At 44.3% G+C, this 27,184-nt stretch overlaps 1 protein-coding gene across 1 annotated transcript; it reads right to left on the reverse strand.

Moving 5' to 3' along the window:
• Positions 1–9,643: 9,643 nt before the first annotated feature.
• Positions 9,644–13,175, reverse strand: LOC309393321 (zinc finger protein ZIC 1; the record flags this gene model as incomplete). The annotated part of the gene is made up of 3 exons (XM_081955362.1): positions 9,644–9,888; positions 10,946–11,109; positions 12,185–13,175. 3 exons carry the CDS (start codon positions 13,173–13,175, stop codon positions 9,691–9,693), a joined length of 1,353 nt encoding a protein of 450 aa, XP_081811488.1. The 3' UTR covers positions 9,644–9,690.
• Positions 13,176–27,184: the final 14,009 nt, after the last annotated feature.

The raw sequence follows: 27,184 nt of genomic DNA on the forward strand, positions 1-27,184 counted from the left end.
TCTAAGAGGCATGTGGGGTGGCTTTCCCGCATTTGCAAGTGCGTGGATCAACCTGTTGCCAAGGCTTGTTTTTTTTTTAATGTTTTCTTCTCAAGGAAAAGATCTCTAAACCGCTTTCTTTTGGGGGATAAAATCACCTAGGAAAGTGGAAAGGAGGGTAAACAACAGCTTAGTAAGTGCAAATAAAGGATGCGGACTGGCAGGAGTATTTAGAGAGCACGCATGGGTTGTAAACAAAGTCGGAAAGGAAAGAGAATCAACAATGGTGGAGCCGGATGTTTTTCTCGCCCACCTTTTGAACGAAATAAATCTGTCGGCGGCTGACCGGTCACGTGATCAAGGAGTGGGGGAGAATGTGAAAGCGCGCGCGCGCCTCTGCGTTTCATTCCGCTTTTCAAAAATCACCAATCTTCTTCCCTTCTCGGCGAAATAATATATTATATGCTGGCCAGATTGTAGGGCTATAATCAATCTGTTAGGAGTTGCACTTTAAAAGGGGGAAAGGGGGTGGGGGAACACACGTCATTTTTCCCCCTCGTTTCTTCAACACGCTATTTAAAGAAGAGAAAGTGGTCTTTTAAGTTAAGATCCAATAATCACGGAAATATTTTTATGTACAAACCTGGCTTTAGCGCCTCTTTACGTTTGGGAGGCAAGGGGAGAAGTTTCTAGGACGCCAAACGGAAAGCGGGTGGTCAAGAAAGGAGTGTGTGTGTGTGTGTTGGGTTTATTTGAGGGGGGGGGGAATAATATAGAATTTCTAGATAGTGTCTGATTATTTGCCATAAAAGAAGAGAGAGGAAAGGGGGGCAGAGGGAGAAAGACTGGGCATTCACCAGCCCTGGTGAAACCTTGTAAACGAGAGATGGGCCTCGTCTCGGGGCCCCATTCACAATGCTGAAGGCAAAGGACTAGTCGGGGGAGGATGAGCCGTTCCTGAGCCACTGCGGAACGGTTGGAGGAGGGCCGCTGAAGCCGAGAATGAACGGTGTTCGGAGGGTGAAGAAGTCAGCTACTGCTCTATAGTTGGCTGACATCGCCCGCATCCGCATTACCCCACCACCCCCAACCGAGAACTACGAGAAACTCTGAGAAACAGCTCCTCCAGTCAGTGCCCTCTTATGACTTCAGTAGGCCGGTGTGGGCTGAAACCCAAGACCTTTGCCTGAGTTGTGAGGCTGCTAAACATAGCCGTCCAAGGCGGGTAACCTGCAGGGCGACTTCCTGCTCCTAACAAAGACTAGAAAACAGGATTTGCATTTACAGGCGTACAATACACCGCATGTTAACCCGTCAGAAAGCATGCAACCTTTTTTCTGTCGTCATCATGGCGTTTGTTGTTGTCAGTATTCCCTCTTTTTCCCCCCCTGAGGATTTCCAAAATCTCTTCGATCAAGAGATCTCCGGCTCCCTTCTAGAGTTCCCCATTCGGGATGCCTGTTCCTAGTTTGTCAAGCTTCTCTTGCCATTCAGACGACCAGACGAACCTGGGTCAGGAGGCGGGGTGTGGCTGGAGCTGGTCGCCTGCACGGGAGCAGTCGAGGCAAAGGAATGAAGGTTCGGGAACGTCTCAATTTCTCCTGTGTGTTTGCCATCTAATGTCTTTAGACGGAGCAGACCTTAAAAAAAACCCTTTGCTATGCTGAAGGGCCCGCGTTGAAAGATCAACTATATAGCAGGGTCGGGGGGAAAGGAGGTATGTTCAGTCTGGCAGACAAACCAGAGCGAAGCCCCCGAAGAGATCCCTTCCGGGCCTGAGTGGATGGATCTTCCTTAATGCAATAGAAATCATTGGCTAACCGAAGGGAGGGGAACACGTGAAGCCCGAACCAGCGTCGTCCTAACGAGCTGCTTGAGAACCGCGCTGTTGCTGTCATCGTAGGGAGTCTCTCTCTCTCCCGCCCCCGCCTCCCCGCCACTTGGCGTTGTTTGCTAGGAGCCCGCAAGGTTTGCCGAACCTTCTGCTGAGCCTTGTTTGCCGTACGATCTCACTTAAACCACCGCCGATATCGGGAAAACATGCACGTGCACATATTCTCTTCCTCCCAGCCCCACCAACGACCCCCCAACCCAACTGTTTCGGGAGCCACGCCAGCGGTTTTCGCGATGATTTAGGCTCTGTGCGGTTACCTTCTCCAGACAGTTTAGGAAGTGCTGAGTTATAAATATTCAACAGCACGTGGAAGCTCTGCCCAGGGGTGGGAGGCGCGCATGCGCGGCGCGCTCGAACTCTAGCCCCGGGTAGTGTGTGCGCGTACTTAAAAGCGAGGAACCTGGCTCGCTCGGTGCCATTGGAGAAGTCTGGCAGATCCTCGGTGCGGCCAAAAAAAAAAAAAAAGCAGAGCGAGGCTTCTGAGCATGCGGTCTTATTTTGTTTTTCCAAGAACGCTCCTTTGAACGGAGAAAGGAAAGCCTTCCTTGGCCTTCCCCAGATTTCTTTTGTTTTCCTTTCGCTTCCTTTATTGGCCAAAGAGCCAATCTGGAAAAATCAGCAGACGCCTTTGCGAAAGAGAGAGTTGGGTTTTTGTTTTGTTTTTTTTCTTGTCGTTTCGTTTCATGCGATTTATTTTTATTTTTCCCCCTTCTGTAGCCGTCCCCTTCGGCTCCATAAACACGCACGAAAAGCGAGGCCTCTCTTTCCTGCAAACGCGCGCGAGTCCCCAGGAAACAAACGGGACGGGAGTGACTTGCGCTGAAAATTTAACAAGGGCTTCTAGAAATTGGATGGAAGAAAGAGGTTGTTTAAATGTAAACATTCGAGGTGGGCGTGCGGTACTGTCCTGCCTACCACCACGTACTGATGCAAATGTTTACTACAGGCCCTAACATTGAATACACGTAAGCCCCAGAAGAAATCCATAGCAAACACATGCTTAAGATTCTCATCGATACAAGTGCGGCTTCCAATGGGTTTAATTTTACTGTTCCGTGCCTAGCAAACTTTCCATTTCCGTGGTTTTTCAGACCGGCTTGGGCGGTGCTGCTGTTTCACAAGTGAGAATTGCCATAGACACAAAGATCTCGCTGCCTGGGCTGATTCTCCTAAGGTATCTGCATAAAATGCGTGCGTGTTTATACACCTACCTTGCAATTAACTTGATTTACTATTATTCCAAAGCCCCTGTCCAATAGGGCCGTCATCTGGAAACTTCATGCTATTTTATTTTAGCATTCTAAAACTGAAATAAATGTTACCAATTGATGACAGCTTCCAGCTGCATGGTAAAAATAGCCCTCTGGTTTCACATGGTCATGTTTCTTATTAAACAAAGATGCAGCAGATCTGAATTACAGAACCTAGGAGAAAGAGACAGGCTTAACACTGATTTTATCATGTCAAAGGAGATAGATAGATAGATAGATAGATAGATAGATATAGTTAGATAGATGATAGATAGATGATAGATAGATAGATAGATAGATAGATAGATAGATAGATAGATAGATAGATAGATAGATAGATGATGGTAGATAGATGGATAGATAGATAGATAGATAGATAGATAGATAGATAGATAGATAGATAGATAGATAGATAGATAGATGATAGATAGATGATGGTAGATAGATAGATAGATAGATAGATAGATAGATAGATAGATAGATAGATAGATAGATAGATAGATAGATAGATAATAGAGACAGAGATGTGCACACTCATTCATATGTACATTCATCAATAGAGAAGGCTCGAATCTGATAATATATTTTATGTTGGTATCTTCAACCATATACTTACAGTTAAGTTAAAATGGGTGTAAACTAAATAGCATCCATTGTGGCAAATGTCTGGGACAGACAGATTTGGAATGAGAAACAAAAATGGGAAGGGAAATGTATTTCATAGTGCATGGGAAATATCATGCACTATAAAATCCAAACACACAAAATGTAAAAGCTTCTTAGAAAAAAAGAGGTAAACACAGAACTGAGTATTAATATAATTTTGTGATCAAGAATGTGCTGCTGACTCATAAAATGTTTGTATTATCTGCGTGTTAATTTTTTTAAAAAAATGTACCCCACTGTATTGACAAAAAAAGCATGTGTGTGTATGTGCACGCATGCACACACACAAAATAAAAGCATGGGGTAATGTGGGAAATATGTCTGAATAAATCATGACTTTTTATAATGGTTGCCTTCTTTAAAACAGTGATCTTGTCCCCACAAAAATCCTTTCTCTTTAACTGACCAGGATTGATTTTGCTAGCCAGGCCTAATCCCACATTGTTTGATGACTTCATTGTTTTATCTTCTGTTGTGCCCATCTTGAAAATGCTGGAGCTTTCTCTTTATTTTGCCTTCTCCTTTGCTGCCATAAAGGAATGTCTCCAGACCTTCACTTGTTACCTCCTCAGTGCAGGTTATATCTATTCAAGTATGTGTAAAAATACTGGTATGGTGGTGGGGGAGTTCATGCACATATGCACAAACCCATTTGCATGGCTAAGTGCGAACAAATGTGTAAAATAAGTAGAATAATAATCCTGTATGCTGTGGATGTATCAATAGGTACGCTGAAATCAGTGAACAAGATGTGACAAAAAAGTTCTATTCACTTGCATTAAAAATGCTTTACTTTCTTCTAAAAGGCACCAACTGTTGTACCAGTGCTAGAAAGCACTCCTTAATTTGCATCGTTTGGTAATTTGTTTGAAAATGATGGTTCCTGTTTCGTTTCCATTCCCCGTGACCCTTTCCTTTTTCCTTTTCAATTAGGAATCAGAAAGGCCTCTGACATGAATTCTTTTATATCCAAATACTAAGCAGTTATTCAAGAATAAATTTCCTGAGATGCTGTGGGGAAAACAGCAAATATTCAGTGAGATGTCCATGAAAATTCAAAATGCAATTTCATTTTCCATCCAGGAGTGCAATCCTAAGTCACGTTTTCACATTTTTAAGATCCAGGTGTAAATGCTCACGAAGACAAACAACATCTTATAAACTTGTTGTTAAACCTGCAAAAAAATGTTAGTTACTCCCAATATAATAACGTCTACAATTTTCAATATTCCCACATGTTTTAGCCATCAGATAAGTTTTAGTGTTTTTTTAAGTACAGCTAAACCTTAAAAGGATAATTTGAGATCTCCTCTTAAATCACATTAACTATGAATACTTTCTACGCGTTTCACCCGTTTTTAACCGATTTAGATATTTTTGACGTTGTGTAATTGGTTTTGTATAGACAAAAGGTCCGGGGTTTTGTTTTTGTTTTTTGTTTTAAAGAGGAGGCTTGATAGAATTGCGGGAAATGTAATTCGGTACACAATTCGTCTCTGAACTGTTAGGATCCACGGCTGTTGTGGTCAGATGTTTGCGAAAGTAATACAGACCGGTGGCTCCCTTGCTGCGAAGTAAGGTTTCTAAACTCTGAGTGGTGATCCCACGCCCTTTTTTTAAAAAGGAATTTTGCGCCCTGTTTGGGATTGCCCAGAAAACCAACGCAGCTACGGCTGTATCCAGACCGCTTTGCAAGGAATCCGGGTGGTGGTCGAAGATTCCCCCTTGCTTGAAACCCCGTCCTGTCCTTCGCAGGGGGTGGAAAGGCTACAGCAAAGCAGCAGCGAGGCCGTCTGGGCTGCAGGCGACAGCCTTCGTAATCTAAAGGCGCGACTCCGCGCGCTCCAGCAGTTCGCTTGTGCATTGTCTGAGTCTCCCGCTAAACAGACGCTAGCAATTCATATTTCTCAACCAGCGTTTCCCGTCTTTCTAGACTTAATAGCCCATGAAGAAAAGTGTGAAAAATACATCTCACAAAGCCATTAAAAGTACCCTCGCAATGACAGACGGTGCAGAAGTTTAAATGGCCGTTTAATGCAAACTCTCCATACATAGCATCCTTATATCGAGCCTTTAAAATAAAGATGGGGAAGAAGAGGGAGAAGAAGGAAGAAAAAGATGTCTTTGAAGGTGATGATTTTAGCCAGGTACTGATTTCTTACATCAAGGCAAGGTTAGTTAAGCATTCATATAAGGAACAACAGTATCTTATTTTATACAATAAAGTGTGTGTGTGGGGGGGGTGTAAACACAGATGCATGCTCGTATACACACATGCCTCTATGCATAAATATAAAACCTGTTCAGATCTAAAAACATAAAACTGCCATATAATTTTACACATGCTGTACTTTCTTCCCGGGTTTCCGAATTGTATAGCAGGAGAAGAATGGCTAACTGCTGATTTTGAGAAGCCTGTTAATCCAGTTGATTAAAAAAATATCTACACACACACACACATACACACCTTAAATAGAATGTAGGGGAAACCATGTTCTAATCCACTGGCTAAAATACTCTTATGAGTACTCATCAAATTCAGATAAAACCCCTGTTCCTGAACCCACACAACATAGAAGGAAAAAAGGCTGAGAAGTGCACAGCCAAAAAAAAAAAGGGGGGGGGAGTCGCATTCCTCTTTTAAATATTATCTAACCACGAAACAATCAATCCTTTAAAAAATGTAGGTGAGTATCAGAGTGTGGGTAGGGAGGAGATTGTTATACCCACTGGCTCCTCTTATTTTTAACCATAATTATTTTCCCTTGAAAAAGAAAAGAACATCGTCCCCAGTACAAATCGACTACATTTAAAACAAAGTTATAAGGCCAAAATGCTAAATTTTGTCAGTAGGTTGCATTCCTTTAGGGTTCGGTTGATTCCCAATGTGTCTTTCGGTTGCTGCTCTCTGTGTTTTTGCCTCTACGGTAGGTTCTCTGCTCTCTCTAAGGAAGTTGGTTCAGTTACTGTAGACTTTACAAGGTGGCGCTCTTCATGTTGAAAGACTAAATGTTGAAAGACTAAATGAGTTTATGGCTGGAATAGCATTTTCTAGAAAGCATAACTTAAAAACAGACAAGAGACAGACAGATGAGGCAACCAACTTTGCTAGCTTGCTATATCTGATCTTTGCTATTGAAAAAAAAATGGCAAGGGTGTGTTTGTCTGCATTGGAGATACACACACACACACACACACACACACACACACACACATTTTCTCCTCTCTGCATTTAAATTCTTCTGTGCAGGCCTATCTTGGCTGAATGAAGAATGCAAGGCCATTTCTGTTCAAAAGTAAACCTTATTGCATTTAGAAGAACTATTTTCAGGATATTGTATACCGGATTGCAGCTGTAAACATTCAAGCAAGAGTAAACACAGCATCTCCTTCCCCTAATGACATTTATTTTCAAACAAGCACAATGAATACTCCCATTACAGCACTGCATTGCAAAATAGTTAACCGATAAAGGCATTAAGCATTGGAAACAATGAATGAATCCATACCAAGTTGTTTTGCCCATCCCAAATCTTTCTCACTCTAGAAGTTTGAACTGATTGATTGAATTTAAAAACACCTATCACGGGGGCGTGGGTGCACATACTCGCACACAAACACACACACACGCACACACATATACCTCCTTGAACTATGAAGAGGTCACCAGATGTAATTCACTCTGTGACATGATAGCCGACACAGAGAGAGTTTTAGCCAAGCTTGTGATCTGTGTTGTCTTGTTGAAATGTTGTCTGCTTAATGGGGCGATCATGCAAGCTACATCCAGGAACAAAGCCTAGCAGTTTCTACAAGCATCACTAAGTTAAGAGAAGCACCACAGCTTGCAAATCTATCAAACTAAATTGCAAAGAGAAGCAATCTGATTTTTTTTAAAAAAGGAATTGTGCCACAGTCATTATGCACAACTAATATTGATACACAAAGACATATTTTTTACTGCATTACTGCCAGCCAGCAGAACAGATTTCTTAAGTAAAAAAAAAAAGGGGGGGGGAGACACTAAAAAAAAAGATAAAGTACATAAACTCCAGCCTTCCTCAGATCAGTTTGTTTTTGTTATCATTTCTGTACGAAGCTTTTAAGGTTGGCATAATGATAGAGGGAAGGGATTTTAAAAAGCTTTATATTTGGATGATTCCAAAATGTTGGTGTGGTTTGAGGGTTTAGAAATGGGGGAGGGGTGGATAAATCATTACAAAGGAAGGACAAGATGTCAATTGTGGCCATCTTTAAAGTTATTTTAAATACATTGTCGTCAAAGCCTCTCCAGTGTTTTGCTTTGTTTTAATTTTAATCCTCATATAAATTATTTCAATCCTTACTGATTGCAGTAGTTTGGTACTATAATTCCCTGGTCAAGCATACATTCTGGTCATGTTCTTTCTTTTCTTCCTTCTTTTCTCCAGATGATATTTCCTTTCTGTTAATATCGGTAGGACAAATTCAATCAATAATAATATACTCGATGCTTAGGATGGCCAGTTAAATTATATTGCAAATGAAAACTTTTGCTCCATAGGTTTTAATCTAATACTAACGACACACTACTGTCATGCTAACGGAGACAACTATGCATGCATTTATCACATTTATATCAAAGTTGCTGCTTGCCTAGTGACACCATGGAAGAAAAGGGGAGACCAGGAGAAGGGAAGAGGGGTGACTCTGAAGTTAACTGCCTAAAAAATCTAAGTTGCAACACCCCAACCAAAGCAATAAGGATGCCTACCACAAATTACAGGATTTCAGAATCTTTAATAATGTACGAAATGTTACCAAACAGTTCTGTAAACTAAATTGTACATACCAATTCTTCTAGCCATAAATATTGAATATCTGTAACATGTATAACCAGACCTTTACATGCGGATAAATATGGAATTCGGGAAATATATACAATATGTGGTAGATTTTTTGTATTTGCCAAAAGCAATGGACAGATTATAGCTTATAGCTTTTTTTTTCCTTTCTTTCTTTTTTCTTTTTAATATCACTTTACATACACAAATGTAACAGTTTGACACGCAGATCCAGGCTTGCACTATACGAATTATTTTGACAGAACATGTAACAACATTTTACTGCACTACTTAGACTGGACTTTGGAACGAAATGCTTGCACTTTATACAAAAGAAAAAGCACACCAATAATATTCTGTTAGGTTGACGTTTAGACTGTAATAATACAAAGTAATTCACATTTTGGTACACATTTACTAGAACATCCTTGCCATTCAGTACAAATAGTTGATCTTCTACCACCCCCTTCCCCTTTTTCAGCCTCCTCCCTCTCCCTCCCCCCTCCCCCAGTATATGCAAAGACCACCGTTTCACATATCCCCTTATTTCAATTTGTGGCAGAACTATTTACAAAATCAAACAGTACATTGTAAGCTAGTATTTCTGTATTTACAGAAAACAGGAGGCAGCTGCCCAGAGAAACATGCAGTTGTGAGAGCTCCAGTCAGTGGTTCCCATCGAAAAAGCCCTATACATGGACAAGATGGCACCACAAACCGGCCTTTCTCTCATACACAGCAGAACCCTTTGGGCTTTGCTCTCCTAACCTTTGGCCCCGGAACCAAAGCAAACAGCAGAAGAGGGACCAGAGAGGGAAAGAAACCAGACCGGGCGGGGAGGGAGGGAGAGGCAGGGGGAAAGAGAGAGAGAATTCTTGATTTGGTTCACTCCTGGGTCTATGGCAGCATTTGGGTAGATCGATAGATTTGTTTATTTATTTATTTATATAAAAAACAACAAACAAAACACACACCCCCAAAAAAGATTCATCAATTTCAAAGTGTTCGGGTTGGTTTTTTTTTTCTGAGTCTTTTAAATAGGTTGCTTTTTTTTTTTTGCCCCCGTTCGTTTGTTTGTTTAAACGTACCATTCGTTAAAATTTGACGTGAGCGTACTGTGGCTGGACGTGTGATGGACCGCTGAAGATGAGGGGGATAAGGAACTCGTGGTCTGGTTTTCTGTGGATGGAGAGACGATGGTTGGGGGAGTAGACGACTCATAACCCGAGCTGGCAGCGGGGGAAGGTTGGGATCCCTGGTTAGAGGATTCGTGGACCTGGAAAACAGAGAAAGAGATAACAAAGAGAAAAGCTTAACACTCTGTTTGAATAGGTCTGTACGTATATAGTCTCTCTCTCTGTGTGTACATACACACACCGCTTAAATATACACGTATACATATATACACATATCGCTTAAATATACTCATTACAGATATACACGCCCCGCTTAACTATACACCTACATACATACACAAATATACATATGCATGTACACGTACATACTTGCATAAACACACGTACAGACAGTGCACACTGCAGAGCTAAACAGTTGTGGATGCCTAACTGACACACCAATGTGCATGCGCACTATCTCAGCTAGTTGTCCCACATGCTAAGCCCCTGAGCTCAATTCACCGATTGAACTCTATATGCCAGCGAAGAGGGAGAGGGGGAGGAGGAGAGAAACCGAGAGAAGTTCGCAATCTTGCTTTGCTAATCAGGATGCGGCCTGATCCCAGAGCAACGGGGAGTTCTGAAGTCTCCGCCAGCTCTGCTAATTTCGCGGGACGGGCCAGCCGTGTAAGAAAATATGGGCCTGGATCACACACAGACACACACACACACTCAAAACCTGAGCTGTTAACGCAAGCTTAAACAAGAAAACGGGAGGTTTCCATGTCCATCTAGGTTCCTTCATAGCCCCACCATCTAGATTTTGCTTTAAATCCTTTTTTTCCCCCAAAGCAGCGCCTAACCCCAGGTGAATCCGGAGCGGGACCCATTGTTGAGGCCGTTTCTCAGTGCAAAAAACCCCTGGAATTGTTAGGGATTTTTTTGAGCCTGGGAGCATTCCCTTTATCTACCCTCTCTAGAGTGGCTATATCGTTGGGGACAAACTCACTGTAGATCGAAACGCCCTTGGCAAAGAAATAACCTGGCGGCTCTCCACTCTTTTCTCTCTCCCTCCCCCCTCCGAAAAAAGTAGCGGTGGGTTATAATCCAAGTCGGCGATGGGATAGGGGAGACGAACGACACCGAGCGGAGGAGGCGAAGAGGTCCCAGCAAGGAGTAGCTCAGTACCATGGAAAAAGCTGAAACGATCATTTTTACCTTCATGTGTTTTCGTAGGGAGCTGGGATGCGTGTAGGATTTATCGCACATTTTGCAGAGATAAGGTTTGTCTGACGTGTGGACATGCATGTGCTTTTTGCGATCGCTGCTGTTGGCGAAGCGCCTGTCACAGCCCTCGAATTCACACTTAAAGGGTTTTTCACCTATTGAAAAAATGAACAAGAACCTTCTGGTTACAAACCTGGGACTTTATGCCCGTTAATTTTGATATAATATCATATATACACAAAAACAAGATCGTTCCAATTCCAAGAAATATCGGGAGAGGAGAACTAAATAAAATGTTTACTGGATTTTTCTTCCACTTTAAGAACAAACCCCAGGATTTCACCAGACAGTGAACCTGCTGCAGCAAAACTGGCAATCCAGCCTGGTAAGGGAAAATTCGCTGCCACTATCAAAGCTACTCCTTGTCTTCGTTTACTTTCCCTTTTCCTTATTCAACCCTGGTCTACACATAATCTGATAGAACTTTATAGTTATCTCACTTCCTATGCATTATACCCTTTGATTAAACTTCCAAATGGTTGAACAGTGCCTGCTTCCAATTTTCGTATAAACATATATGATAGAATGTGGAAGGAAGGAAGGAACGGAGGGAGGGAGGGAGGGAGGGAGGGAGGGCAATATTTTTAAGGTGCTGTTGATTTACGATATATTACAATAAACCTTTTCCAAGGCTAGCATGTAATAACACAAACCCATACAGCTCATATTACTTAAATTGGCTCACGTAATTAAATATTTACAGAGAAATAAAAATGATAGCAAGAAAAGCTGGAATGAACAAGCTATATATTTAGCCAGATTTCTCAAAGCAACGCTGTCAGACCCAATTAATTAAAATCAATAAATTCAATCGCTGCCATTTCCCCCTCAACTTCTACTCCCGCCTCCCTTCCATCCCCAGCTGTTAGGACCCATATTTCCGAATTTCCTTATTTAAAAATATTTGTTTTAAATCAAAAATTAAAAACTCTAGAGAAAAAAATACTCTGGTTTCTCTCTTGTTCGCTTAGCTGAACTTCAACCCGAAATTCAATCGCTTTCTTCGGCTAGGATTGCTCTGGCAACGGGCCCCTGACAGGACTCCCGAGGCCTCTTCCCTTCCCGAAAAGACACTGTTGCGAACGGCCCTCTTTAAACCCAAGGAAAGTGAAGTTTGGGCTCTCTCTTTTTTGTTTGTTTGGTTGTTTGTTTATTTCTTTGGAGACATACCTGTATGCGTCCTTTTGTGGATTTTGAGATTTTCCGACCGAGCGAAGACTTTGCCGCATCCCGGGAAAGGACAAGGGAAAGGTTTCTCCCCCGTGTGGACGCGGATGTGGTTGACCAGTTTATATTTGGCCTTGAAAGGCTTCCCTTCCCTGGGACACTCTTCCCAGAAGCAGATGTGGTTGGATTGCTCGGGCCCGCCAACGTGCTCCACGGTGACGTGAGTCACCAGCTCGTGCATGGTGCTGAAAGTTTTGTTGCAGGACTTTTTGGGGTTAGCCAACTGCTCGGGTTCGATCCACTTGCAGATGAGCTCCTGCTTGATGGGCTGCCTCATGTAACGAAAGAAGGCCCCCGCTCCGTGATGGGCTGCCATGTTCATATTCATGTGGCCGTAGCCGTGCAGTTGGGGGGATGCATAATGCTCGGAGCGCGGGCTGGTCACCTGCCCATACTGCTCCGGCCGGCCGTACATGTCTCCGGAGAAACCGAGGCGCATCTGCCCGTTGACCACGTTGGGCGACGCGTGGCTCGTGGCTTGTTCGTGGAGGCCCGGGAAGAGGAGATGCCCCGCCGCCTCGCCATGCCCGTGGGGCCCTCCGAAGCTGCCGGCCGCCGAGGCGAAGAGGCTGTGTTGCGCGCTGGCCGCCGCGGCCGCTTCGCCGAAGCCCCGGTTGCGAAAAAGAAAGTCCCGCGTGGAATTGAAGGCGGCCGCGCTGGAGTAGGAGCCGACGTGGCCCGGGTGATGGTGGTGGTGTCCCAGCGCCGCCGCCGCCGCGTAGCCCGGGGCCTGCGAAGTGAAGGCGGTCTGGCCGGCCGAAGCCAGCTCGTGGCTGCTAGGGTTGAGCTTGAAGGCGCCCATGCCGGCGTCGGCGAAGGGGTTGATGCCCAGTCCCACCTCACGCTCCGTCACATCGCCCGTGGAGTGGTGGCGAGAGGAGCCGAAGGTCGTCACGCCGATGGCCGGGTACTGTGGTCCAGCATCCAGGAGCATTTTCCCCCGCTTTGCGGGCAGCTGCGGCTGCAACCACCGAAACAAAAGTGATTTATCGGGGGCAGGGAGGGCGGGGGAGATAAGAAGGAAACAGCCGCCAACAAACGGCAGGAAAAACGGAAAGGAAGAGCCGCTGCCGCCGCCGCCGCCGCTCCAACCAGCTTCGCCGTGCCTTTCTCTTGCCAAAGTCCGCGCGACGATCAGCCACTAAAGCGACCGCATCAGGAACTCCCCCTTCGGCATCCGCGCACCAAAAACACACACTCACACACACAGCAAAAGGAGAGGGTGGGCGAAAGGGTCGGATGCAGGGTGGGGGGGGAAGCTGGGGGGGAGCGCCGAGGAAGCAGTCGAGAAGCTGAGAAAATAAAAGAAGAAGAGTAAAAAAAGACCTCGGCGCGCGCACAGGCAAAACCGATTGCGCCTCCCCCCTCCTCCTCCTGCCTCTCGGACTGCACTTTTTCGGGGGTCTTCGCGGGGAGGAGGGACCGAATTCAAGAGATCCCGCTCTCAAATAACAATAGCCAAAAGAGAGGAGGAAGCAGAGTCTGGCTGGGAAAAAAAATCAAAACAAAAACGAAACTTCCTTTAGTTCTTTCCTTTTCTGGATTTTTAAAAAACAGAAGCTAGAGGAATGTAGAGAAGTAGCGAACAATTTTCAATTCTCTTCCAGTTCTTTTCACTCTCCGCCCCCCCCTCGTCTCTTTTTCCCCCCTCCTTTGGCTTTTTCCCCCCTTCGCTTTCCTTTTTCCCCCTGCTTTGTTTAAAAAAAAAAACGGCGCAAATCATGCACAATATTGTCTTTTGCGGTTTATCTTCCTGGGGAGAAACTTTCACCTCCTCAGCCGGGCGGTGAACGCGAGACTGATAGCGGCAATCATTCCTGCAGATAAATGAATTGAAAAGACGACACCGTCCCCCCCTCCCCCATGAATGGGAGAACGGGAGGAGCTACGTGGAGGACGACGTCGCAGTTCATTGGTGCCTCGCCATTCCTACTTTCACTTGCAACTCCCTCCTTCCTCTCCAATTAAGGGTGCACAAAACCTCTGCTCTCTCCTGATTGGTTCTCTCCTCTCATCAATCCCAGGTATTGTGAAGCCGAGTGACATCGCGTTTAACAAACAGCTCGTACAGGAGTAGCAACTTTTTATACCACAAAACATATAAAATATATTATTTTTATGTTGGAAAATATTTCCAAAGCTTTTCCCCAGGTTTGTTCTGGAGATGTAGATGTTCCTTCTGTGCTACGTTTTATTTTTATTTTTTTCTTTCCAAGGTGCTCATGGGTTTCGCGCTCAAGACCTTTGAACAACACTCAACAACTTTTTAAGGGGCTTGACCATGAAAATCCTTTTGTGATCTGTTCCTTTTCCACTTGCGTTTCCTTTTTTTTTTTACACCTCTAAGGCTCTCCCTTAAACAGTGTGTGCTGACTTGTTTAGATCTGGTTTTAAAACAAGTCTAATATCAGTGAGAAAATGGCAACGATACGTTCGATTCCCCCCCCTCCGAAAACAATATGTAGCACCCATCAAAAGGCAGGTGGGTGAGAGCACTTCAAATTGCTTTTGTTTTTGCTTTGGCTATTTTGTGTAGTGCTTGTGTTATCTCCTTTTCCATACTTCGTGTGTTTTCCCTCTCCTTTCTACTTTTTTTTTAAAAAGCCCAACTCTTTAATTCAAGATTTTTTTTAAAAAAAAAACCTGTAAATTTTCTCAAAGTTGCTTTTGTCTCTTCTATGCTGCATGAAGTTCTTGGATCCTGGGGTTTTATAATGCATTTGAAATCCTCTCTAGATAGGAGCAGTATAAATTTTCTGACGCTCAACCGTTTCTAGTTCACAAATCAGTCACCCTTGTCACATTTATTGAAATTCCTCAACTTGCCACACCAGGACGGTGGAAAAAGCAGGCGGCGCCTTTGTTGCTGACCAAGCTTGTGATCGCCAGAGAAAATTTACTTACCTTCAGATGAGTGAGCAGAAAAAGAAATAACACTCCCTTTGATTTAGTTAGGAAAATGCAGACATTTGGATTCAGTGCAAACATACAACACTTGCTTGTTTTCTAGATGCAACCCCTCGATTAACCTGCCTTTCCCCCAACTAAAGTCTATTGAAGAACTGCGAATAGTTCGCCTTTGTCCCTGTTACAAAGAGCCATTGACTATATATTAAAATGATTGTCGAGATGGAGAAGTATGGTCCTTAAAAACAATCTTTGTGGCTCAATCATTGAAGAATGCAACTTCTAGATTTTCTTCCTTGCAGTTTTCCAAAACGTACTTGTTTTTTTTTTTAAAAAAACGGCATTAGTTGAGAACCTGTTTTGTTTTTAATTCGGACCTATTTTCCCCCAATATACAGACATTTAGACTTAAGGGTGGGTTGTGTGTGTGTTTTTTTTAAACCAGCTAAAACTCAGAATATTTCAGGTTTGTTGAACCAATGGGAGCTTTCTCACAAAAGCGCATCCTTCCAATTGCCTGTTAGGCGCGATGAAGCAATTCCCCTGGCAGGTCTAGGTGCGTGATATAATATCCAATGTTTTAAGAATGACAAGGGGACCGCATGGCAAACAGATTTTTAAAGAAACCTTTTGCTGTGGTATGTAGTGCACATGAATGCTGCACGCCAGATATTCTTGCCGATTCAAAGCAAGAGAAGGGAAGGTTTTTCAGAGCACTCTGGTCTGTAGGTTTTCCCCGGTTTTCTTTCCCTTCTTAGCGCTGATATTTGGGTGAAAAGGAGTCTTGCCAACCAAACCCATAAAGCAAGGCTCCAACGCCTTAAGCAACAGGTTTCAAGCATCTCATTTGGATGAGAAATGTGTCTCGCCCTGAAAGTATTAGATATGGCCTGAAAGGTGAAAGGTGACTGTACTTAGCATGGTTAATTCCCGGGCGACCAACAAGAGGAAAATCTGGGGAGTATTTTGTCCTCGAGAGAAACCTGCGCACCTTTGCAGCTAGCAGAAGGGAGACCAAGAGAGTCTTCGGAACGCAGGGCATCCACTTAAAACCCACCCCAAGACTTTACCTTCAAGGAAGAGTGCTGCCTAAAAATGAAGGCCTGATTGCTTTGTTTCTTCACTTGTTTATTTCTCCAGGTTTGGGGGGGGGGTGAGGGGGAAGGCAGCTGAGCTAGAAACTCCATTTGTGCCTGTGTGCGCTGTATGTGTGCAAGCATTGTGGGTTGTAGAAGTGATCAAAAGTGGGATTTGTGGCATGTTCTCTGCAGGAAACCAGAGCTGCTCCAGTTCAAAGCCACATGCACCAACGTGACATATAAGCCATTAAAATACCGTCCCGACGTTTTATTTCTATTTCATCATGCATTTCCCAACTATTTTCAGAAAGCAAGAAAAGAAGAAATGAAGGATGAACTTTCCGACGAAGCACCCAAGAGGACTTCTGGTTTGATCCACCCGCTGCCCACCGACCTAATTCTCCTCCCGCCCCAGCCTTTATCCCCCATCTCCCTGTTTTTTTCACTGTTATTATTAGATTCTCTTATTTGTTGTCAGTCCGGCCTTGGTAGAACTGAAATGAAGGGATCTCGCTTTCAACAGGTGGAGTGGGGTAAGTGATTAAGATGGAGGAGGAAGAATGGGAGATGGGGGAAATTGGGAAACGCGGATTCCAATCAGCTTCTGGAAGACCAAACTGGGGGTGGAATAGGAGCGATTTTTTTCCACTTTTCAAAGTGTCTGCGTGGGAACACCTGAGTTTAGGAAGCTTCTCTTTCTCCCTCTGTCACACGCACAGTAACACACACACACACACACACACGAGAAAGAGAGGAGGAGAGGGAGAGATGCACCCAACGAGTCTTGACTTTTCTCGGGCACGTGGGTTATGGGTTTAGCACCAGTTCCTTTACTGGAGACTGTTCTGCAGGTAAGTTATCCAGATCCCTACAGCTGAAGGCGGAGGGGGGGGCGATGTTGGAATGATATCCCCCCTCCCCCGGCCAGATGATCAGGACTTTTTGAGCAAGGCTTTTCTCACGCTGCCCTGCCGCGGGAGTGAGCGCGTCTGCTGCTGATCTCTAAAAGACGCCTCTTAACAGGATAGCAGACAATAAACCAGGCGGTTGTGATAGAGCGGCGGGGGCACGGAAAGAAAGCCGAAAAGCCGGTTCCTAACGCTGGAAACTCCCCCCCCCCTTGCGCTTCCTTACAGAAAGCGCGGGTTTTCTTAAATCAGCCAGCACCTCTCCCCGTTTTGTCTCGGGCTGGAAACGCTGCCTCGGAAGCAGCAAGAGACTGACACTGATTTGGTCAGCGCGGGTCTTGGCCTTGGGAGACTCAGTGCCGTCTTCCCCCGTTCTGCGCAGGGAAGAGGGACTTAACCCGATCTGCGGGGAAAGGTCTAGCGGCCTTTCATAACCGAATCTCCCACTTAAGGCGTTTTTCTGAAGGGAGGGCTGAGCCTTTAAGAGAACGAAGTAGGATTCCTCTAAAACAATGACAGGACCCCTCCTTCTCCGAATACATACACTCTTTCAACCCAGTCCTCCTTTGGGGTCTGGCCCTTCCTTCCCAGTGGCGAGAAAGGTGAAGCCCGCTTCATTTTCTTGGCTACTGTTGATCATGTAGTTAATCAGTTTGGATAAGTGTTGAAGGCTCAAGCTCTTGAAGTGGCGGGCTTTGGAAACACCCTGGAGGTTGACCTCTGACCTGCGACCGGGAACATGTGCCAGGCCTACAATATCTGGAACAATGACTTGAGTGTGCAACCTTGGGAAGGGGTGTGGGTGTGTGAACATTGGCTTGCTTTTCCTTTCAAAGGACTAGTCCTACCTGATTTCCTAACCAGCCTTGGTGGAAGCAGCTGCTGAGGGCACTCTACTAGTTTGCAAAGCTCTTGAAATATGGATCTGGTCTGCCTTCCTTCCTCTACAAGACCAATTTAAAAAATCAAATTAATTTGACTCTTGTATATACCCTCTATGTAAACTGCTTTTGCTTTGCTTTTTTTTTGTTAAGGAAATTATCATTTCAAAAGAACATTGGACATCTATAGAACCTGATAATGCCTTTACACTGCAGCTTTCCCAAGTTGCAGTGCTACTGTTTCAGAGTGAATTAGCTAAGAAGGAAGAGAAATAGATTTGCAAGTGGTTTATTGGAATGACTGGCTACATCAAGGATCAAGTTACCAGCAAGTATTTGCTTACAGCCAAACTATTTTTAGTATGAAAATAGAAGACAGGACTATCTACTAGCCCATAATAGAAGCTACACTTATTCAATATGTAAACACAGGTGTCATCTGTGCCAGAAGCCCAACACACATGAACCTCAAGTCTTACTTCATCACATTTTCAGAATTTTGGTCAAAGTAAAAAAAAAAATAGAAACAGAAAGAAAAACTCAAGACTAACAACAAGCCTCTTTCATTAATAATGAAAGCAATGCATTAGAGACTGCGGGGGGGGGGGTATTTGCAAAATCTTTTATTTTGGAAGAAAAATGTTTTTGAAAATTAGACATCGAAGAGTTAATGAACTAGTCAAGGGAATTCTGCCAATGTTTCTTTTAAGTACTCTAACACATCTTCTTTACTAACCCCTTGTAAGCCTTATTTTAGCTTTGTTCATGATATTTGAACATTTAACTAATTGCTATACCTTTAAGTGTACTATGATGTTTTCTTTTACACTATTCCAGTGCTTGTATAAAACTGATTACGAGTCAGTTCAAGCTTAAAAGTTTGAGAAAAGCCTTCTAATTACAACATCAACAGTAGTATTGATATATATGTATATTTCCTATATAGCATTGATCTTTAAAATTATAGCCTACATAGAAATTTGATATGGCTTCTTCATATATGTGTTTCTGGTGAATTGACATTCCTTAACCTGTCTCCATTTTGCACCTATATTCCATATCTACAAAGAGGATTTTCTGTAGCAATGCAATCGTGGTCATGCCTTCTTGCCAGTTTCTGTGTCACTCTTGCGTGCGATTACTTCTTCATATTTGCCACTGGTGATAAAAGTTAGGAGGTGTATTTGAATTTTCTAAAGGCATCGCTTAAATCTGGGTCTTTGCAGTTGAAGCCTTGTGTCTGTTGCAGACAGCCATTGGTTCCCCCTTTCAAATGTAGAGACAAGGCATGTAAAAGCGGCAGCTTTAAAGTACCCCAGCCATCTTGAGGGTATTTGATTTAAACCTGAGAGAGTATCTTTGATTCGGAGGGTGTTGCAAATGAGACCAAGTTTAATATTGGCCCTGAAAAGTCCATAAACAATGCAGCCAAGTTGGTGGTAGGGCTTCTTAATTTTCTGCCAGGAGGAGTGGGTCAGATCAAAGGAAAACTGGGGGGGGGGATCTCCTTTCCTATTTCTCTCTAAATCATTCTTAGACCTGCTCTGTAAAATATGCTCAAACTTTTGAAATGTTTAATTGTAAGCTGGTTCTCTCTCTTCCCGCCCTCCCTCTCTCCCTTCCTTTATTTCTGCCGTATTTTGTAGACACAAAGACTGAGTTCCAAAACAATGTGAGTCTTTTATTCTGGGTGGGGAAAAAAAAGGAGATTTCACGCCATTCTCAAATTATTTATCACTTGCACATAAGACAGCCACTTTAAAAAAAAATGCTACTCCTCTTTCCTAAACAGGAACCAAATCAGAAAATAAAGCAAAACGTTCACCTTGAAATGAGAAAAAGAAAAGGATTTTACAGAAACCTTCTGGAATATTCAAGTAAGTTAAAATATGATTTCTTACACTTGCATAAGCATAACCTTAACAGTGTCCCACCAATTCTCTTTCTGTTCATTCAGATGGTCTAGAATGTACCTTTGGTCCCAGTTAAACTACATTCCCCAGCCTCTGATTGTACTGTCACATTGTGCTATGACATATTCATCTTGCATTCATTAATGGATGATTTGATTGAAATGAGGTTTGACATGTATTTGGATCTTATTTAAAAAAGAAGACTTTGATCTTGGATATTGGCTTTACATGATATATATCATTGTTAGCTGCCGCATCGGCCTTCCATAATGTGGTAGCTTTCCAGTGTCCACCATGAGAGGACTTAAGCAGAGTATTGACTGACATTTTATCTGACAGGAATACCTTAATCTGGAAGAAGTGGATCAAGTATTCTATTTGAAATTAGCACCTTATAGGGTTGGTCTTGGTTATTTCAGCTTTTAGACTGGAGGAAGGATAGAAAAAGGGAGGAAGGCAGGCAGGCCAATTTTTCAAAGCTGCTGTTGAGGAAGAGCTCTGTGACCTTCCTAAGGGAATAACCATTTCTACCTGACTTCTCCATCCTTCCTTACTTACATATACTTAATGTAATATGTAAAAATACCCATCAGTAATACATGGGAAAGGAAAATGGAAGAGAGGATTTATTTCCAAAAATCATCTTCCTTCAATAAAAGAGTGGGGCAGCATTTCATCCCATATTATTTCTCTGCCCTTCTAAGGCCTCTCCAAAATCACAAAAATCCTTCCACAGACTATCTTCTGGTGAGAGTAATTGAGTAAGTTCCTGGCCTTCCTTACAGTCTTGCCCAGGAAGCATGGATTTCCGTCTGTATTATGTTCTTAGAGCCCATAACAAGTCAGCTAATCCCCACAGAACATGAGATTTAAATGGATTGCTACTCTTGAAACCATTGGCCTGACATGGAGTGTTGAAAGTAGGAATTTCCATTGAACCAAGTTTGGGATTCAGTTCGCCTTTATTATAAATTCTCACATAACTGCTGGATAATAAAACTAAAATTTCAAGAGGAGGGGGGATGCTTTGATTTTAAAGGAGAAGCGAGCAGGGGGTAAGGATGGCAATGCTGCATGGAAATTCTTTCTTCACGAAACTTTCCTTCTTCATAAGTGATGAAGACCTCCTCTGAAAAGGTCACCCCTTCCCTACACAGATTCATTGACCCGTCAGAGAGACAGACATAGAACTGCGGGGAAAGTTTCTGAGGGTCTCAATTGCCCAGAGAATCCGGCTGTTTTAACCAAAAGTTAAAAGGTCAAATTCTGCTAAGCAGCTACAGCCCAACCAGCTCTGTTTAAGAGATGAGGGTAAAAGAAAGCAGTGTGACCAGGTAGGCAAAGCCCCCGCAAAAGGGGGCGATTCAAGTCACCGAATAAAATATCCTCTGTTTGTTTCGGAGATCTGGTGTTGCTTGAGAAGGAGAGCAAGTGAGACTCCTTGAGTCACTCCGGGAGAACACCGACAGAAAATTGCCAATGGGATCAACCCTTTTCCTCCTTGCATTCTGCCATCCTCTTGGGGTACAAAATGCAACCTTCTGCCTCTTCCAGCTCCTCCAAAGGAGACCCCGGGGTCTTTCAGCACAGCAGAGAAATGGAAGGAATGGGCTTCCCTCCCTTGCCCTCCCCCCCCCCAACAGCAGTGATCTTTGCAAACTTAAACTGAACCTTGAATTCAAAGGAAGAATACATCTTAATCAGTTGATGACAGAGGTCGGGAAAGAGAAAAAAAAAGAATTCAGCCCTCTCCTGCAAATCTACAGGCCTGTGTCGGCGAAAGGGAAAGCTGACTTAATGGGCTGACTTTCTTAGGATCTACTGGTAAGCGAATCCCAAAGAAAGCCTCCGAAATCCATCAACTAACTTTATGAAGGGTATTCGTGGCCATATCTTTTGCTTGGTTTGTACACCAGTTGATGCACAACCCACTGGTGGGAAAGCCTTTAACCGAGTCTCAATTTTTTTAAAAAAGCAGACAGCCTTTGCTTTCCATATATTTCTACTCTTTGCTACCCACCACCTGGCGGGGCAAGGTAATGTCCGCGACCCCCTCTCCCCTCCTTACTCCCCAGCCACTCAGCCCCGCGGCGCGCCTTTAGTCATTCACACAGATCACTAGGCTGCGCTTTAGACGGAGCAATTGCCGACACACACACACACACACACACACACACACACACACACCACACCCTCGGTTGCAGCCTTAGTCGGGTCGAAGGGACGACCTAACAAGACCCCAAAGCAGCCTGCAAACGGACCCACAAGCTTCCCTCTCTCCTTGCTCCTTTCTTGGAGGCCCTTTGCCAAATTGTAAGCAACCGGGCCGCGGACTGAAGAGAGGACGCCTGCGGAAAGCTGGAAAGGCGAGGATTTCTTCCCAGGGCCTCTCGCAGACCTTGCAGCTGGGGGGGGGGGCTTCAGTGAGAAGGAAATGAATCCGAACTCACTGGAGCTGGCAAGCCAAACAGCCAGCTTTGCATTGGGGGTAATTTAAAATCCTGCTTCTGGCTAACGGCCGCGATAACGCAACTAGGCGTTATTCTTGGAAAGGACCGCTCTGCTTGTCATCAAGTTCCTCCGTTCCAGTATTTATATTAGAAGCGGAATCTCTTCTCTCGGGGCTATGACAGTCTTAAAATACAGTCGGGGGCGGCGGGGGGGGGGGTGGAGGGAGAGGAATACCTGCCAACCGGATTTCTGTAAGTGTGGGTGAACCTCGAGCTCTTCTGCAGCTCTTAAGGTCATCCTAATTTCTCCGGTTCGGAGATAGATTGGCCACACAATTGCAGAGCTCGGACGCAGGGACGTCCGTGGAATGTGCACGCTTTTGTCTTGGGCATTCTGCGGGATAGAGAGGCAACTTTGTTCAGGACCTCCTCTTTTTTTTCTTTTTCTCCGCCTTCTGATCTTGTGGTACCACAACCCTCCCTCTCTCTCCTCTCCTCTGCTCTCTCTCTCACACACTCACTCACACACTCACTCACTCACACACACACAGATGTCTCCCAAGGTACACAACAAACGCTAGGAGTGAGAGCACTAACTTCACCTAATCTAATGAGAGATACACCATGGGCCATTTCTTTTCCATTGGATTCACGGAAGGCGAGGGGGGAGTGGAGGGGAAACCCCTGTGTGAAACCTCGGGGTTTTAAGTAAGAGCGGATAAAGCCATTAGCGTTTGACAAGAAGCCATGCCAATATTTTAGAATGGCCTAAGCCAACCGATGGTAACGTAGGGGCTTTTTTTAAAAAAAATGATAAAGTGTTCCAGATGTTTTCTCTCTTGACTGAAGACTGTCAGGATTGAAGGATGTCAAGTATGTAGAGATGAAGTGATTGTAAGGAGGGGTGAGGAAAACAGCTTTATTTGGAAATCCCACTCAGTATCTTTGTAAGTAACCAGCCTACCAGAATCTTGCTTCCTGTAACGTTTGCCTTTTTTTTTTTTTTGCCGCAACCTCATTCAGAGCCCGTCAAGGATGGGGAAGGAAAAACGCGAAATGTTTTTGGCTTTAGGCAAAAGCGACTATCAAAGGACAGTTGTCTTGAATGGCTGGGAGGGTGTTAGATTGTCTACGTAAACATGTTATGTAAGGGAAGTTAACTGAAGCCAAGACGGGTAACTTTTCAGCTCCTTGGGGCATAAATGTGTGTGTGTGTGTGTGTGTGTGTTTGCATTTGTGTAAAATATTGATTCTGTTGCCTTTCAAAATACTTGGAGTTACAATCCGAACAAAATCGGTCAGAACAGAAATATATCTCTGCTATAGATAAAATAATTTTTTTAAAAAAAATGCTCCTTAGATTATTATCTATGAGGACTTCTAACATTTAAACTTAGAATTCCAAAGGTTCTCAAGAGACTATTAGGGGAAAAAAATGCCAGGAAAATATATGGGCATTTTTCCTAATTTGTTTGACCGCTTTCCTGAAGTTGCTTCATAGTGGCTTTATCAAGGAATGGCTAAAAGCTCTTGGAAACAAGGTACAAAAATAAGCTGTCAGTTATAAAATAGCTTTATATCTATTGGAAATGTGTGTGTGTGTGTCTGTGTGTGTGTGTTGTGTGTGTTTTCAATTGAATGGCTGGAATTATTTCACAGTAAAGTGAAGCATTATATTACTTGTTAGAAATATTTTAAACATTGTGTGATAACATGTTCATGGTACCATGGTAACTAAAATTCTATGATGGCGTGAGACAGAAATATAATATGCTTGAATCCAAAGGTTGGCTTCTTGAAGAATTTTCATCTTTAACACTATTTTTTTCCCTATTACTTAAATTTAATATGCTTTTCATTATGTCATGAATGGATACTACCTTGGGTGGGGAAAGCTTTGGTGACTTCATTGAGAATGTAGTTGACCAGAAGCATTTTCACTACAGTTCACTCGAAGTCCTTGTTTCATTGGAGAGGGGGGGGGTGGCAGGGAATCCCGCTAAATTCGATGGAAGTATCTAAGTCAAGTGAATATCGGGATGGGGTTTTAAGAGTCGTTCTCACTGACTCCTCAGGACATTTGCACAAAGGAGCTGAGTGAACACTGGGATTATCAGAGAATTATTTTCAAATGTCCTTTAAATATTATTTATCCAGAACAAGACAGAAAGCGAGGAAGACCACATATTAAAAGTACATATATTTTGTCATTTGTTTTGAAATGAGAGATGGATAAACGGGGCTCATTATAAGATTTTAATTGGAAATTCACGCACCTGAGCGTAGGGGAATAAAACGTGTTGAGAAGTGCAGGTAGCTGAGCTGCATTTAAAAATGAAGAGGGGAGGTACTCCTTCCACCCGAGTAGGCTTACTCTAACGTAACGGTTACCTCCTCAATTTGGGGCTATGAAGTTAAAGGCAGAATTCTGGAAGCATCATATTAAGGACAGCGGGGAAGGGGGGGAGATCCTGAATTTTGACAAATCAGGATAAACATTTCTCGGAAATGTTCCAAGGCTTTAAAAAGACAGAGGCATTCCGGCATTTATTATTTTCATCACAGACCCAATAACGTTACAGTCATTTTCCGCCTCTCTTTTGCCAGGAGGATAGAGTAAGAATAACTTCTGCCTGCAATCTACAGGTTGCTTAATTTCACAGTTCCCTGCTCCACTGACGCGATTATTGTTCCCCCCCCTAACTAAATGGGAGCGATTGCCTATGAGAGAGAGAGAGAGAGAGAGAGAGAATAGATCAATACAAATTTCTCCCCTTCCCCATTTCCAACCCACACCAGTACTTCAGGGAATGAATATTGGAACTTCTTAAGTTTCAGTAAACTTCCTGAAATGATCCACAAGTTTGGACTTGACTGTTGCTGCAGTCACTTGCAAGTAGCGGCTCACTTTAAAAATAAAGCAAATAATGTCACGATGGAAAATAGGATGCCTAGCAAGTAGGGTACGAGTATTGTTCTTTCTTTTTTTTAAGGCTTGGAACTCTGGGCTGCCAACAAGTGTTAGAAATCTAAAGAACTGTTTGCCTAGCTCTGCTTCTCCGAATAATTTCTGAATGCAAAAGCCTGTCTTTTCCTTATGGCACCCATTTATGTCGGGAGCCTCTCCGTATCTGTGTGTGCCATTAAAAAAATCGGTAGTCGATCTGGAGGCGGGGGGGGGGGCGACCCAAGTTTGGAAAGCATCTTATAATTTACAGCATATTCCGGGAGTTGCATAAAATAACCGCGTGCAATCTCAAGATCTATCCCCCTTCTTTTGAGGTTCTATCCCTTAACTAGGTATCATCCCCTGCCTGTTGGGGAACGCCGAATCGGAGCCCGTTGCCCGAAGCCATTTCTGATCCGGGAGGCTCCAGAGCAGAGAAAACGAGCGGAGGCGATCTTGTAACGCCTGGGGAAGCCTTCTCGGGGCAGTCTTCCTCTCCCTCCCTCCGTACCTCTTTCGCTGCGGATTCCCGCTGCGGTTTGGCCTGGCCCGGATTTCTTTCCCACTCCAGCCCCCAACAGACTCAGACCCGCGCGGAAGTTTTGAGAGAAGCCGCGCCGCGCCTGGCTTTCTTTCTCGGTCCCCTCCAGCTTCGTGGCGGGAAGGAACCGCGAACTAGCCTTCAAGATAGCCTGGTGCTAATGAGGCCCTTCGGCCGGGAAGGAGACTCCGCTCTCGGCTCTCCATTAAACCGCCTGCCGGTTAAGAGGCTGGCTGAGACTGGGACAGAGACCCGGGCAAGGGTGAAGGGAGGGGAACCGGGAAGACCTCAGGCGAGCGCAAATGACAACAGTAAAGGCTTGAACCTCGCTCCAAGCAATTCGAGGGATGGGGGGCAGGAAAACGGGGCGACTCCAAGCAATGGATCGGAGACCACCAGCGGGGCGCAGGAAAAAACAGGAAAGACCAGAGCCCTCAGCCGGCTACCAGCCAGCCTAGCCTTTGCGCACTCGCAGCCGCTGTCGTGGCACACTACTCCTCAACAATTGCCCAAGAACTCTGAACGGCACCGAGACCCTTTCGACTTGGGCCGGAACATGTTCCGACTACTTTTAACTCTGTTAATTAAAAGGCAGGTGAAAACGATCTGCGGGGAGGCAAAAGCAGACCGGCTCGGTGGAGCCGTGCAGAGCGAAGGAGCAAAGAAAGAGGAGGGAGGAAAAACGGAAAGGGTCTTTTGAAAATTACCCACCAAGCACCGCGCAAGCGCAGATCTCCTTGTATCCTCTTCATCCCTTCCCCGCCCTTTCCCTCCCCGCTCCTTCCTAAATCTTTTCAGACTTCAGAGGGGGACCTGTCATCGCTGACGTCGGTCAGGCAGCTTCGGCCAATCAGCGGCCTCCCTGATTGTTTAAGCACTCCGGGTTGGAGCCGAGTCTATGAAACTCTATTCAGTAGCCTCCCAACGTCCTGCTGCTGCCTCTCAAAGCATATGGGATTCCACGTAGGCATTAAAAAACAAGGGGGGGAAATCTACACCCCCCCAAAAAAGGGATGGGGAAGGGAGAGGGGGAAAATAAAGAGAGGGGAGAGAAAAAGAAAGGGGAAGCAAGAAGAAGAAGCAAAATCAAAACAAAGCCAAATACTGGAGACCGAGAGTTTGGGAGGGAGGGAGGGAGAGAGGAAACCTTTCGAAGGAAGGGGGGGGGGGGAGGAAAACTTTCGGAAAAGTTTTTTTTTCCACCGCGGGCTCTCTCTCTCTCCCTGCCTTTCAGGCGCTCCCGCTCGCTCCCCCCTCCCCGCTGTCAGGTGACTTTTTGGAACTGTAGAACCAAGTGAGCTTTGGGGGAAGCCAGGA

This window comes from Natrix helvetica, assembly GCF_964273705.1.
Source record: "Natrix helvetica genome assembly, chromosome: 5".
Taxonomy (NCBI): Eukaryota; Metazoa; Chordata; class Lepidosauria; order Squamata; family Natricidae; genus Natrix; species Natrix helvetica.